Genomic DNA, 13,685 nt, shown 5'->3' on the forward strand with positions numbered 1-13,685 from the left:
GCTCAGTGTCTGGGGCACAGACCCCCATCCACCACACAGTGGACAGCCAGGAGGACACCACATGTCCTGCAGGTTTGAAAGGTTTAATGGTGAGTCCTTGGTCAGCTGGTGGTGCTGCTGACTGGCCCTGAGGGGGCGGGGCTGGAGCATACACCCACCCCACCTGCACCCAGGGGTCCAGCACCCCAGTGCTGCAGGGATAAGGACCCGTAGCCCCCTTCCCTGCTTCCACGCCTGAGTGCTCCTGGAGGGTCCTGTAGGCGCTCTGCCGGGCTGCAGTGCCATGCTGCAGGAGCCATGGCCGGCCACCATGCTGACCACTGCTATGCCCTGCTCCCCAGGCTGTCGCCCTAGTGGGCCTCCTGCCCTGGTGCCCATGCCTGGCGCAGATCCCAGATGGGGGTGGCTAGAGACCTGTCAGGTCCACGATGGCTTTGATGAAAATGGCGTCATTGCGCACGTACGAGTTCTTGGCCTCCATTCTGGAGACGGGGCAGAAGAGGGGGCAGCCGCTGGCGATGTTCATGTCGCTGACCGGCCGCTGGAAGGAGGTGGAGGTCACATCGGGCCGGAAGGCGTCGATCACGTGCTCCCGGTTGTTCTGGTCCAGCAGCATGAGCGTCACCTGGGGGGTGGGGCATGAGGGGTCAGCACAGGACCAGCTAGAGCCAGTGAGACAGCGTGGCCCGTCCTCAGAACTGCCCAGTGAGCTGTGTGGAGCCAACTTCTAGCACCCTCTGCAGCGGAGGACAGAGTGGGCCGTCCTCAGAAGGAGCACACACTCAGCAAATCTCCCGCTGACAGCAGTGACTGGTCCGAGCCACCATTCGCAACACTGGAAGGTTCTACAGACAAGGAGACACAGCACCCAAGACGGCAGGCCATGGAGTCAGGGTAGAAGTAACCGGGCACAGGAGCAAAAACAGGCTGCGTGGAAGGTATTAGCTCAGACAAGGCTCCAGGAACCGATGGAGTACCAACTGAGTCTATCTCAGCAAACGGATGAAGCGCTGAATGCTGGTCTACCCAGGAGAGCTGGAGGACAGCTCCTTGGCTGGCTGCCTGGAAGGACCCACAGCTGTGTCCATTCCAGAGAACCGTGGCAGGAATGACTCGACTATATCAATACCACATGCAAACACAATGTTGTCGAAGATGATTGAAAAAGAGTGTGTCAATACATTTGACAGGAAAATTGGCAGGTACTCCAGCCAGACTCAAGAGGACAGGGCAGGAGGAAGCAGAGAACGAATACCAGAAGACATTCACTTGAGTCTCCCTGACAGGTGTGCCCCTGAGCAAGCTACTGACGATGTCCCCCGGACAGGAATTCCACAACGCTTCAGTCACTGATAGAGAGCAAGGGGACACAGTGGGGTTGAAAACCAAGGAAAACCACCAAGGTCTGGGTGGTGTCCTCCTCCATCTGTGTGCTGCCGAGCTGGCCACTATGAAGCAAGTGGCCTCAGGGTCGGGAGATGACAGACTGGCCACCCCTGAGATAAGCAGGGAGGGGACAGCACACCCCCTTGCTTGCTGGGAGCCAGGCGGGCGTGAGGCTCTGGCTGACTGACAGACGTCAAGGACAATTCGGTGGAGAGGACGGAGACTCAACATGAAGGTCAAGGATCATACGGTCAAAGCAAAGCCCAGTCCTCACAGCCGGCCCAACAAACAAACACGATGAACGGAGCACAGACTGACGCTGTCCAGGATTTCACCGTGCCTGCGTCACCCCACACATGGCACGAAGCAGTCTGCACAGCCCTTTGAAGGGCTGAACCTTGGGGACGCCACACCCGACCCGAGCCGTCATGAGAGTGGGCAGTGGATGAGAGAGCCAAGCAGAGCCGGTGCCTTGGAGACTGAAGGCACCATGGACGCAGCCAGCGGGCCAGGCAGGTCTCCAGGAAGCAGCACAGCCGGATGCTCCTTGAAGGCGAGGATGGAGACCTGTCCCTGGAGAAGGACGCCATGCTTGGAAAGGTGGAGCCCGCGTCAAAGAGGAAGACCCTGCGGAGTCTCAGAGGGCGGCCAGGGCCGGCACCACCAATCACCCACCGAGTTCACCACTCTGCCTTGGTTGGGTGTGGCGAGCCAGCCCGTGCTAGCAGGCACGGCGCTAACTGCTCTTTTGAAGGCCCCTGAGGGGACTTGCATGGACCCGCACACTCCTGAGGGAACACAGGGTTAAACACGACTTCCCAGAATAAACCTGTGCCTGGGCGAACGGAGCTGTCCTTCCCTGGTGTCCCCTGCTGTCCCCACAGATGAAATGTGCCACCTCGCCACACCCGAGACCCATCGCTCTTGCACCAGCTTCCAGCACCCCACCCTGCAGGGTGTGCTCTCCCCAGGGTTCTGAGGGCTCCCACTGAGAGGGGCCAAGCTCCTCTGAGAATACCGTGCGGCAGGACACACCTTCTGGTTGAAGGGCCAGCGCAGCAGCGCGTCGTTGGGGCCTCGCATCACCACGAAGAAGAGGGACAGGTGGGTGCCGCGCCCAGTGCCGTCTCCGTTCAGGTAGATTCGCAGGCACATCTTGTAGCCATACCTGCTCGTGTAGAAGGCTGTGGGGGCGGGGCGGGAGTGAGAGAGCTGGGCGGGGCAGAGGGGATGGGGCGGGCTCCAGCCCCAGAGGCAGCAGGCACTCGATCCACTAACCCCGCCCAAGGGCAGCCTCCCAGCTGGTGGCAGCACCTGGGGAGAAGATGGCAGGGGCGCGGCCAGCCACTGCCTCCTGGCGCTTCCGGGCGAAGTCTGTGATCTTCCACACGAAGACTCCGTCATAGGTGGCTGCCTCCACTTCCCTGACCTTCTGCTCCAGGTCGGCCAGGGCCAGGTCCTTCAGGCCTATGCTGCGCTCCAGCTGCTGCACCTGCAGGGCGGCCAACCGGGCAGCTCTTGACTGCAGCCCCTTCCTGACGGTGGGGTTGCCCCCGTGCGGTGAAAAGACACACACCCCAGGCCGCAGGCGCAGACTGTGCCAGGCCAACATTGAGGACCCTGGGTGCACAAGCTGCCCCCCTCGGTGCCACCACTCACCTTGCTGCTCAGGGCCTCGATCCTCTCCTGGTCCAGCTGGTGCTGCCGGCTGCAGGCCTCGGCTGTCATGGCCACTCGCTCCACCTCCCGGTTCAGGACACAGACGATGTTCTCGAAGGTGGCTGTCTTCCTCTCCAGGGCGTCCCACCTCTCGGGGAGCCCGGCCGACTCGGGGGGCTGTGTCGCCCAGGACCCATTCCCCGACAGACGCTTGGCCTCCAGGACTCGGTCCAGCAGTAGGCCCAGGTGCTCCTGAAGCCGCTGGGCCTCGTGCTCTGGCTGCCGCTCGCTCTCCATCTGCCAAGGGCCCAGCAGCTCAGAGCCTGCGCAGGGGCAAGCCATGCCACCCAGTGTGCAGGGCATGGATCCACCCAGGAGACCGCCTGCCTGCCCACACACTGCGGCCTTTGGCATGGTTAGATGCAGGGAAGTGAGTGAGGTCTGGTGGACGAAGACCACCCAGGACAGGGTTGGGGCCAGGGGGCCACTCTACTGTGAGGCTGGGCAGGCAGGTGGGAAGTGGTGGCCCAGGGTGAGGTGTCCTGGAGGGGTGGAGGAAGGGCTAGGGGAAGGGGGATGGGCCTGGAGACCAACGGGCAGGGCTCACCAGGTCGGGACAACCCAGGGCCTGGAAGCGGCAGGGCACTCTGCACTTGGCACACGTCCTGACATGGTCCTGGAACTGGAGAGGCGCCACTCAGCCGCTGGCCCTCTCCCTGCAGGCAGCGTCCCACCTGCTCCCAGCCCTGGCCCAGTCTCTACAGGGCGCCACAGGCCGGCCATCTCCAAAGCTAGGATTCACACGTGCACACACCATGTACTCGTTCTGTGCACACGTGTGCCCAAACATGTGCCATGTGCTTAGCCCACACCCACACACATCTACGTCCTCACTCCACACCCACAGGGTCCATGTGTTTACCCTGTACCCACACACGCACATGAGCTCCTTCCATGCACACACTGTTCGTGTACTCATTCCACACCACAGTGCCCATGTATTCCACATACACAGATGTGCCTTTGTACTTTCTCCATACCCCCACTCATCCACCTCTTATTCTAATAGACACACACACAGTACACACACACACACACACCTTATTCCTGAGAGACGTCCCCATGGGGTTCAGGGCTCAGGATGCCGGTACGGCCACCCCACTTTGCAGAGTGTCTGTCCCTCTGTAGGACCCAGGGTAGGAATTGGAGGCCAAGTCACACTCCAAACCCAGCTTGGGGGCACCTCTCCAGGACCAATGCCATCGTGACCACCAGTGACTGTGGCATGAAGGGCAGACAGCCAAGGCCCTGTCTGGATTGGTGGGGATAGGCAGGAGGCATCCCCTCCCCCATTCCCCGGGCCTGGGGGACCTCCCGCTGGAAGCAGACCTAGCAGCAGTGCTGGGAAGGCCTGCCCACGCAGCACAGGGCTGGGCAGGACTGCTGCTCACCCCTGTGGGTGAGCTTCCAGAAGGTGAGGAGGAAGGCGTGCTTGAGAGCCGGCAGCCTCCACCCACACACACTGCCCTGGGAGCACTGCCTGGGCACTTACTGGGACATAGCAGAGGGTGGGAGCCCTCTGGGAAGTGGGGTCTGCATGGCCTGAGAAGGGCGGGGATCTGAACAGCCCAGGGAGCAGTGCTGCATAGAGTGTCTGCGGAGTAGGGGGCTGCGTGGCCCAAGGAAGGGGTCTGCACATAGGGCCCCGCGTGGAGCAGGGACCTAGAAGGCTGCTTGTGTCCTCAGCAGCACCATGTGCTCACAGAATCTCACTGGCCAGCTGAGGCCCTGGGAGCAGTCCGAAACCCAGGCAAGAGGGCCTGCCTGGCCCACCAGCTGTTCCCTGCCTTCCGCTCTGGCCGGGAGCCCACGTGGGCTTCCCCAGAGGAAGCACAGCCAGGACCTTGCTTGCCCCACCACCCCAACTGGCCCAAAGGCATGCAGAGAAGTCGGTGGGAGGACACAGGGCCACCATCACAGCGGACTGGTGGTTTGTGCACGTGTCAAACCACGCAGGACCCTGCTCACCAGGCCCGTCCTCCAAAGCACCTGTGGGTGGATACCGCTCACCCTGGCACCCAGGGCCTGGACGCTGGCCCGCTGGCAGTCACTCACCGTCTCCCGAGGGATCTTCCTGTCGCCGCAGCTCTCGCAGGTCAGCGGGACCTTGGGGCAGACCTCACAGTGCACCTGAGGGGTGGGGGTGGGCTCATGCATGAAGCTCCTCCTCACACCGCCACCCACAAGCAGCGGCTGCTTGTCAGGAGGGGCACGCCCAGCCAGACATGCAGGCACCCTCCACAATGTGTCAACCGTGCACGGAAAGCCAAGGGCGTGGGCTTGGATGCATTCAGCAAGATGTAGGACACGAGGCACATCTCGGCCACCAAGCCAAGGTGCCAGCAGCCAGGGTGGCTACAGGCAGGCTGGCCACAGACCGAGAGGGCAGCCACCACCTGTGGGCGTGGCCCAGGGAGCCTGGTGACAGGGCACAGAAGCACTGAATCCCTCAGATTGGGGTGCCCTCTGGGACTAGCTGTCAGGGAGGGGAGGTGGATGGGGGGACTGGGAGGCCACTAGGTACAGCCTAGGACGCCTCTCACAGCACCCCAGGAGCAGCCTATCGGCCCCACCCACAGGCCCACTGCCCTTCTGCACCTGGATCCCCGCCCAGGGCTCACCTCCAGGTCGGCACGGCAGCAAGGGGCCTGGCAGAAGGGGCAGTGGAGGCTGCGTTGTGGGCACTCCAGTTCCTCGTGGTGCGCCCGCTGGCTCAGGCGCACAATGGCCTTGCAGGCTGGGCACTCGGTCGGCATGAATGGGCAGTGTCCCTCGTGGGCGCTCTGTGGCAGCAAAGAGCAGTGTCACCCAGGCAACGATGTCCCCGGCTGTCTCCTCACGGGGCTGCATCTGCCCTACGCCTACACCCAGCTGCGTCACAGAGCCGTCCACCCGGCCCTGCCACCCGAGGTGAAGACGACCTGGGAGGGAGGGCAGGGGCTGACAAAAGGCGCCCTGGCACAGGCCCCCGCTCCGTCCCCCGGGCAGACCATTCTCCCAGGCTCCCAAGGGCTTCCTGGGAGCCGTACACACGCCGCTGCTCTGGAGCTGTCCACACTACCAACAACAGGTGCTGCCGCAGCCGGGGTGACTCCGCCGGGGCTGGCAGGCAGCTCCTGGGGTCATCAGCGGCGTGCTTGCCTTCCTGGGGCTGTGAAAGGCCTGCCCCTCCCCTCCACACTGCTTCCCTGCCCCGTGAGGGCAGCTGCCGCCTGCCAGGAGAGCCCAGTCCACACCTGTGCTCCTGACAGCCCCTCCCTGCTGTCACAAAGGGGCAATGGAGGGACACAGGTGGGGCTGGTCGGCCACACACCCAGATGACCAGGGACGGTGGTGCTAAGGGGCTGGGCCAGGCAGCAGAGGGCCTGAGGCCCATCCAGCTGCCTGTCCACCCTGGGACACTCGGAGCTGGCCACCGCCCAGAGCAGCCCTGGCCGCCCACACCACCAGCCGGCCTCCCCGCCTCAGGGACTTTCCGACTCACTCGGGCCCAGCCAGGGACTTTCCACTCTGCCTGCTTCAGGTGCAAGGGCACCACAGCCTCACACTGGCCTTGCCCTTGGCACTCAGCGGGACACTCAGCTGCTGACCCCAGAAGGACCACAGTCCCAGGGGCAGGGGACAACTACACCCCCAAGGGGACAGCTCCCAGGTTCCTGGAGTGACCTGCCCCCAGTCAACCCCTCCCACCTACAGGCCAGCACAACTGCCCAGCTGAAAGACCACAATGCAGGCTGAGCATCAGGGGCCTCAGCCCACACAGCCCTGGGGCAGACAGTCCAGGACCTCCCAGCTTCCCAGGTCCAGATCCAAGCAAACACCTCTGGACAGCCAAACCCCCACCCCAGGAGGAGACGCTACCTGATCCCCTGTTCACCACCCCGCCTCAAGCCCTGCCCCTGAGATACCAGGACAAGCTCTCAGTTGGCCAGGCTCCCAGTGCTCGGAGGCCATATGGGGCTTCCAGCCGGACACACCCAAGGGGCTGCGTGAGGGCTCCCCAGACCCACTGCGGCTGGACAAGACACAGAAAGTGCAGGTAGCCAAGCCACACGGTCCATTGGGGGCAGGGCCAGGAAGGGCAGTGTCCACAGGGATACACAGAGCAGAGAGGGGCTGGCCTGGGTCACTGGGGTCTCTGCTCTGATCAGCCCTACGCAGTCCAGGCAGGCCTGGTCCCGGATGCCCTGGGCACCCCTGGTCCATGTCCCAACGGTACCTCATACTCCTTGATGGTGCCTGTCCAGGAGCACCCAGTGTGGGGGCAGATGGCCGGCAGGCCCTCTACCTCCCTGCGTGCGGCATTGTCCGGGAAAGCCTGGGGAAAGAGGCAGGCGGGCAGGTGAGGGCAGAGCCGGCAGGTACCACGCTGGCCCAACCCCAGGAGCCATAAGGGGCACTCACAGAGCCACTGTCCAGCAGGGACACGCCCTCCTCGTATATGCCCTCCTGCACGCAGGCGGCGCAGTTCTGAGGCCCGGAGCTGCGGGCAGAGGGACCAGCGTGGTGAGGCGGCAGCGGGTGGGTAGTGGGCCTCATCTCCCTCCCAGGTCAGCGACTGCTTGGCCATCGGAGGATGGGACACTGCGGCCTCGAGCTTAACCCCTGGACACTGGCCCTTCTGGACGAGTCGTCCTCATGGCCAGGTCCTCGCCGGGGGCACAGCACGTGTGTCCAAAAAGGAGAGCAGAGCACCAGTGCCCAGGGGCAACAAGGCGGGTGGCGGGCCACAGCCGCTCACCTGAGGATGCTGGCCAGGCAGCAGGAGCAGTAGCGGTGGCCACACTGGGCCTGCACGGGCCGCCGCAGCACGTTTCCACAGGCCGAGCACAGGTACTTGTCCTCCGGCTGCGTGCCCAGTAGCGTCCGCGAGAAGCCAGGCTGCTGCAGCTCCAGGGAGCCCGGGGGCGTCACACTGGCCGCCGCCATGGGGCCCACGCAGGGACGCTGAGATGGCGAGGCGAGGCCTGCCGGAGACATGCACATGGGGCTCAGCCACGCCGCCCACCACAGCCCCCGCACCAGGCCTGGTCCTGCCTCCCAAGCCTGTGACAGCGGGGCTGGCAATGTCACCAGACCGGCCCTGCTTCAGTCTTCGGGGATGGAGGGCAGCTGGGAAGGAGGTCCAACAATGTCTCTTGAAGCCCTGCCCAGCTGTCAACAACCTCCCACTGTCTCTGGGGGGTGCCATACAGCCACATCAGCTGGTGACCCTTCAGGTGGCCCCTGTAGCCCTCCAGGCTCAGCAATGCCCGGCTGCATTCCGGGTAACCACCAGCCCAGACACCGCAGCCAGCTGTCTGTGTCTGGGGCCAAGGCCACGGTGCCACCGTGCAGCTGATATGGGGTGCAGAGCAGTATGCTGGGCCGCCAGCCCCTCGGACAGGTGGGCCAGAGGAAGGGTCAGAAACGCTGTTGGGCAGGTCATGCCCACGTCCCCCCAGCAGTCTCCTAACGGCTAGGCTTCTGCTGCACACTGGGGTGGCCCAGGCAGCAAGGTCAGTGGACATGGCAAGACGGGGGTCAGTTGGGCCCGAGGCCAAGAAAGCTGCAAGTCGACAGGGCCTGATGACCTGCCCGGGTCATCTCTGGGTTGGACTGCTGCCACGTCTGATCAGTGGTCAATTCTCATGGGCCCTGCCCTCTGCTGTCCTTTCCTGACAGCAGGTCCCCCACACCTGCCACTGTCCCACGGGCATCTGAGCGGCGGCAGGTCTTCTGAGCATGAGCTGTGGGTTCACCTGGAGACTGCTCACCAACACGGCCCTTCTATGGTGTCCATTCTGCCCGTCCCCTCAGAAGGTCTGCCCAGTGGTCCCGGTGCTGCTCCTGGGCTAGTGGGCCAGGCACAGGAAAGGCCAGGCAAGAAGGCGGCAATGGGAAGCAGCCGAGCACCAAGTGGTGCTGGAGACTGGTGGGCATCACAGTCCCCGGGCACCTTCCAGAGAGAGGCCACCAGGAAGGTGGGCACAGTAACACACTGGCCGCCCCCGGAGCAGAGTTGGTGATACAGTGATGACACACGGGTCACCAGGAGTGCAGGCATGTAAACGCTGGCCACCCAGCAGACTCAGGGATGGGGACACAGTGTCAGGAAGACCCCAGGCCACGGCTGCAACCACCATAGAAAACCACCACAGCCGTGGCCACAGCGAGCTGCCCAAGGGCCTGGCCCAGCCTGAGAGGCCATGGGACACTAGTGTCAGGGTGCTGGCCGTGTGCGTCCCAGATGGCTGTGCGGCCATGAGCTGACGTGCGACAAGGGCGCTGACCTCACAGAAGCCCACGTGGGGCAGAGGGTCCGCAGCTGCTGGCCGTGGTCTCTCCCTGCCGAGGTGACTGTGAGCACAGGCTGCTCAGGGCCCAGCACCCTCTCGCTGCGTGGGCATCTCTGCTGCACTAACACCCCCCCACCCCCGCCTCCACGGGCTCTGAAAGCCCCTGGGAGCACGGAGCCAGAACCACACCCAGCACCAAGGGGGCCTGGCTTGCTGGCACCAGGGGCAGGAAAAGGGGATAGGAGGACAATGGGGTCCTCACGGGGGACCTGGACAGGGCAGAGGAGACCCCTGTGGAGGGAGGCGACACTGTCTGCAGGGAACCCCAGGTCCTCTCACTGGAGCACACCCTCGGTGGACACATCCTGCTGAAGGCAGGCTGGCTACTGCCCTGCTCCGTCACCAAACTCTTCTCCGGCTGCTGCCACTACCCACTCTTCCTCCCTGGGTGGCCCAGGCGAGAGCTGAGGCCCAAGTGAGGACTATACTGCACTGCCTCAGCAAGCTGCTGTGGACCCAAACCCCGGTGCCTGTGGATGTGCCCCTCTGCGCAGGACGGGCAGGGCTGGGGGCCTGTCTGGGTCTCTGGAGAGAGTTGAGAGCCATCCCAGACGAGGCTCGATGGTGCCACATGGAGGAATCAGTGCTTCCCAGTGTGCAGGGCACGGTACTGGCAGCTGTGGCAGCGGCCCAGGGGAGGACACAGCAAGCAACCGTGCTGTCCACTGACAAGCCGTCCCTGAGGGGGCTCTGGCTGCAGGTGTCCACGGGCACTAGTAAGACATCTTGGTGGTCCTTTGAGTTAAACCTGCCCCCATGACTTGCACGGGCAGGCCCTCCTGGTCACCCTGCTCCTCACACACACACACACACACACACACACACACACACACACACACACCCTGAATCCCTGGGGAGCCTTAAAGGTGAGCCCCAAAAGCACCTACCCTCCAGGGGGCACCCAGGCCAAGCGACCACCGGGCAGAGCCTGCAGGTAGGCTGGAGTGTCCCAGCAGGGCCCAGCAAGCTGAATCCTGTGGACAGCCAGAGGTGTGTCTGTGGCCCCCAGGACCAGTCTTCTCCCCTCTACCAGCATCCCTGGAGAGTTAGAAGGGCCATGCTCCCGGCAAGCCTGGCTTCTGGAAGGCAATCTCCGTTCCTTCCTTTGATTCACAAGGCAAGCAGGGAACATCTCAGAGAACCCAATTCAGAACCCAACCAAGCTGTCTGAGGAAAACACGCAGGAAGTGACACACCCCACTGGTTGGGCCTCACTTGAACCCAGCAGCAGCAGCATGTTCCTAAATGCCACTGCCCATCAGAAAACACCATTGCCAGACCAGCAGGATCAGGATGGCCAGCGAGAACCTCTCCCCTAAGGCCAGGGTCAGCCGGCTAGCTGGGTGCTGGCCCTAGACACACAGCCAGCCCAGGTGTCTGAGGGCCCGCTCCTATCGCTCAGTGCCCCACAGTGAGGCACCCCAGATGCACTCTGGGCGCAGCCTCTGCCACTGGACAGCATAGGACCCCGCAACCCCAGTCCCAGCCAGGCAGGCAGCATAGAAAACGGGGCATTGCCTAGCCGAGGTTCAGGCGAACAGCTGGGGAGGGGACTCATTTGGGCTGGGGGTTGTGGCATGGGCAGGGGTGTGTACTGAGGTCCCAAGCAGCAGGAAGGAGGCGTGGTGCCACAGGCAGGTAAACCGAGGGGCTGGGAAGGTGACCCAGCAGGCCCAGGGTCCCAGAGCTAGCAAGCTGTGGGGCAAGAGCAGGGGTCCCTCAGCGGCCAGGACTGGTGGGAGGGGGCAGGGGGCTAGTGGGGAAGATGAGGGTGAGGGTGCGGGCACAGATGTGGGGGCAGAGGGCACACCAGGGGTGTGGGGACTGATGGGCTGGGTGGGAACAGGTGTGCAGGCGGGGCAGGCGGAGGGCACAGATGGGCGGGCTCAGACGTCCGCGGACAGGTGACCCCGGACCGGAGGCAGACGCTCCGAGTCCGCAGGACGCGCGCCCCGCCCCTGGGTCCCCGCCCCGGGCACGCGGACCCGACATTCGCGAACTTTCTGGCTCCCGCGCGCTCCTAGTTTCAGTTTCCGGCTCTCCGTTCCCGAGAAATCCCCAGCGGCTTGCGGGCGGTGGCCCGTCTGCCCGCCCGGCCCCGCCCTCGCCCCCAGCCCGGCCCACGCCCTCCCCTCCCCACACCAGCAGTACCACGGCCGCGCGACCCCCAGTCCCGCGCGCCCCGAGGCCGACTCACCCCAACGGTCGCCGCACGCCCGGAACTGAGCGCCCTCCGGGCCGCCGCCGCCCCCGCCAACCCCGCCCCCAGCCGCCTGACAGACGGCCGCCTCGGCCTACCCCGAGCGTGCAGGCAGTCGCAACGGAAGCCGATTGGTCAGATCCGACCCCGCCTCTATCCCGTCTGACAGACAGTTGTCCCGACCTACCGCTAGCGCGCGGGGAGTCGCAGCTGGTGCCGATTGGTCGACTCTGCTGCCGCCGTTGCCCAGTCCCCTCGTCCTGACAGGCAGTTACCGCAGCCAATCCCAGGAGCGCAGGCAGCCGCAGCGAGCGCTGATTGGTCGGAAATGCCGGGAGGCGACTCCTGAAGTCGCGCCCAAGGCGTTTTTCGGAGAAGAGCGTGGCGGCGAGGTGCTGGAGGGTGTTCGTTGTGTGTTCCTTCCTATGGCTGGACGACCCGCTGTCAAGCCTCGCCCTCGTCCTACCCTCGCCTGCCCGGAAGAGCGAATGGGAAGTCCAGAACACTTCACCGTGTCCGTGTGAAACGAGGCATTGTGCAAGTGCATGGTTTGAAAATCAGAAAGGGTGGATTGCAGTCCATTGAGCTCCGCAGAGACGGCGCCGGGCCAGGCAGAGCCGGACGGCACAGGATGAACTAAAACACCACTCAACATGTGCAGAGCGATCCTCAGAAGCCGACACCAAAATGTCATCACAGGCATTCAGTGTGCAAACTTGCCGGGAGGACCGCTCCCGAGGAAGCGCCCGATGCTCTGTCAATTGAGAAACCGAGTTTTCTAAGAAATGGTCAGAGAGGTGGGAGAGCATGTCTGCTACAGAGAAGGGGAGACGAGGGGAGACGTGAAGACAGGGTAAAGGCGGACAAGGCCCCTGATGAGAGAGAAATGAAAATATATCTCTCCTAAAGGGCAGAGGAAAGAAGTTCCAGAATCGCTGCACCCCAGGGGCCTCCTTCGGCCTCTTTCTTGTTTTGTTCTGAGGATGGCCCCCAAATCAAAGGCGAGCACCCTGGCCTGTCCATCAGGGACGTTGTGAACAAGCTGGGAGGGCCATGGCATCACACCGCAGCTGATGACAAGCAGTCTTACCAGAAGAAGGCCGCCGAGCTGGAGGGGAAACGCGAAGAGGATTTGCTGCATACCAGGCTAAAGGGAAGCCCACGGCCTCCAAAGAGGCACCCTCAAGGCCAAGAAAAGCAAGAAGGAGGACAAGGAAGGTGGTGAAGAAGAAGATGATGATGAATAAGTTGGTTCTAGCGCAGTTTCTTCTTCTTGTCTATCAAGCATGTACACAACTCACTCCTTTTAAAGAAAAAAATGTAATAAAGGAAAAAAATCAGGAAAGGCGTGCGTCAGGGTGCTTCCTTGGCACGATGCTTAGGTAGTCTGCGTGCCGAGCAGATCCTCCGACGACCTGGACTAGAGGAAGAACAGGCCTCAAGGCTGGAGGAGGGCTTGAAGCACTTGCTGAGGGACGATTGCAGGCCAGAGCCCTCATTACAGATGACAGTACAAAGTCCTCACAACGGCGCTGGCAGGTGGAGGCAAGACTGAAGTTGTCATGGGTTTTGTTCTGCTTGGGCCCCCTGGCGGCGGAAATGGCGATCAAAGAATAGCTGGTGCACCGGGCATGTGAACTACACAGACCCTGGTCAAGGGCCGAAGAGCAGCGGTTCACTTGGAGAAATAGCTAACCCAAGCCGCGTGTCTTCATGGACGCTCCATGAGGAAGGCCACAGAAGAATGGACGGCAGGCTGAGACATGAAAGGTACCACAGGTGATCAGAAGAGCAAGCTCATCTGTCCAGGAGGAAGGACAGCCAGAATGTGCCTTCGACGAGAGGCTGGTGAGACTTTGTCTTGAGCTCTTGGGACATGTTTCAGGATGTACGTCAGCAGTGGCATCGGGGAAGAGGAAGACCTTTACGTCGACGGGCTCGACCCCGTGGCTGCAGCCTCGGCTCAGCCACGATTGTGAGGCGTTAAAGACCAGGCGGTGTTCCCCTCGGCTATGTATACAGCTGCTCTGGGTTGGCACAGC

At 63.1% G+C, this 13,685-nt stretch overlaps 1 protein-coding gene and 1 pseudogene across 3 annotated transcripts; one reads left to right on the forward strand and one right to left on the reverse strand.

Moving 5' to 3' along the window:
* Window positions 1-70: 70 nt before the first annotated feature.
* On the reverse strand, window positions 71-11,701 carry TRAF2 (TNF receptor associated factor 2). Of its 3 annotated transcripts, none has more exons than XM_075559777.1 (11): window positions 11,641-11,701; window positions 7,847-8,072; window positions 7,510-7,588; window positions 7,325-7,423; window positions 5,727-5,888; window positions 5,161-5,235; window positions 3,653-3,727; window positions 3,046-3,342; window positions 2,701-2,878; window positions 2,422-2,570; window positions 71-625 (listed from the first exon to the last, which is right to left on the reverse strand). In XM_075559777.1, the coding sequence occupies exons 2-11, from the start codon at window positions 8,032-8,034 to the stop codon at window positions 407-409; spliced, it is 1,521 nt and encodes a 506-aa protein (XP_075415892.1). In that variant the 5' UTR covers window positions 8,035-8,072; window positions 11,641-11,701; the 3' UTR covers window positions 71-406. The 3 variants fall into 3 exon arrangements, with proteins under 3 accessions (XP_075415892.1, XP_075415893.1, XP_075415894.1); XM_075559778.1 differs by lacking the exon at window positions 11,641-11,701 and adding an exon at window positions 10,331-11,514; XM_075559779.1 differs by lacking the exon at window positions 3,653-3,727.
* A 629-nt stretch (window positions 11,702-12,330) lies between these two features.
* Window positions 12,331-12,890, forward strand: LOC142457777 (high mobility group protein B1 pseudogene; annotated as a pseudogene).
* The last annotated feature ends 795 nt before the right edge of the window (window positions 12,891-13,685 follow it).

The sequence above is a fragment of the Tenrec ecaudatus genome, chromosome 10, assembly GCF_050624435.1.
Source record: "Tenrec ecaudatus isolate mTenEca1 chromosome 10, mTenEca1.hap1, whole genome shotgun sequence".
Lineage (NCBI taxonomy): Eukaryota > Metazoa > Chordata > Mammalia > Afrosoricida > Tenrecidae > Tenrec > Tenrec ecaudatus.

Bases quoted from the DNA above. Each gene is read 5' to 3' on its own strand.
- TRAF2 (XM_075559777.1), bottom strand. From the start codon at position 8,034: ATGGCGGCGGCCAGTGTGACGCCCCCGGGCTCCCTGGAGCTGCAGCAG. The intron at 7,424-7,509 runs GTGAGTGCCCCT...CTCTTTCCCCAG, and splicing joins CCCTGCTGGACAGTGGCTCT to GCTTTCCCGGACAATGCCGC. The intron at 3,728-5,160 runs GTGAGTGACTGC...GCGCCTCTCCAG, and splicing joins GGAAGATCCCTCGGGAGACG to TTCCAGGACCATGTCAGGAC.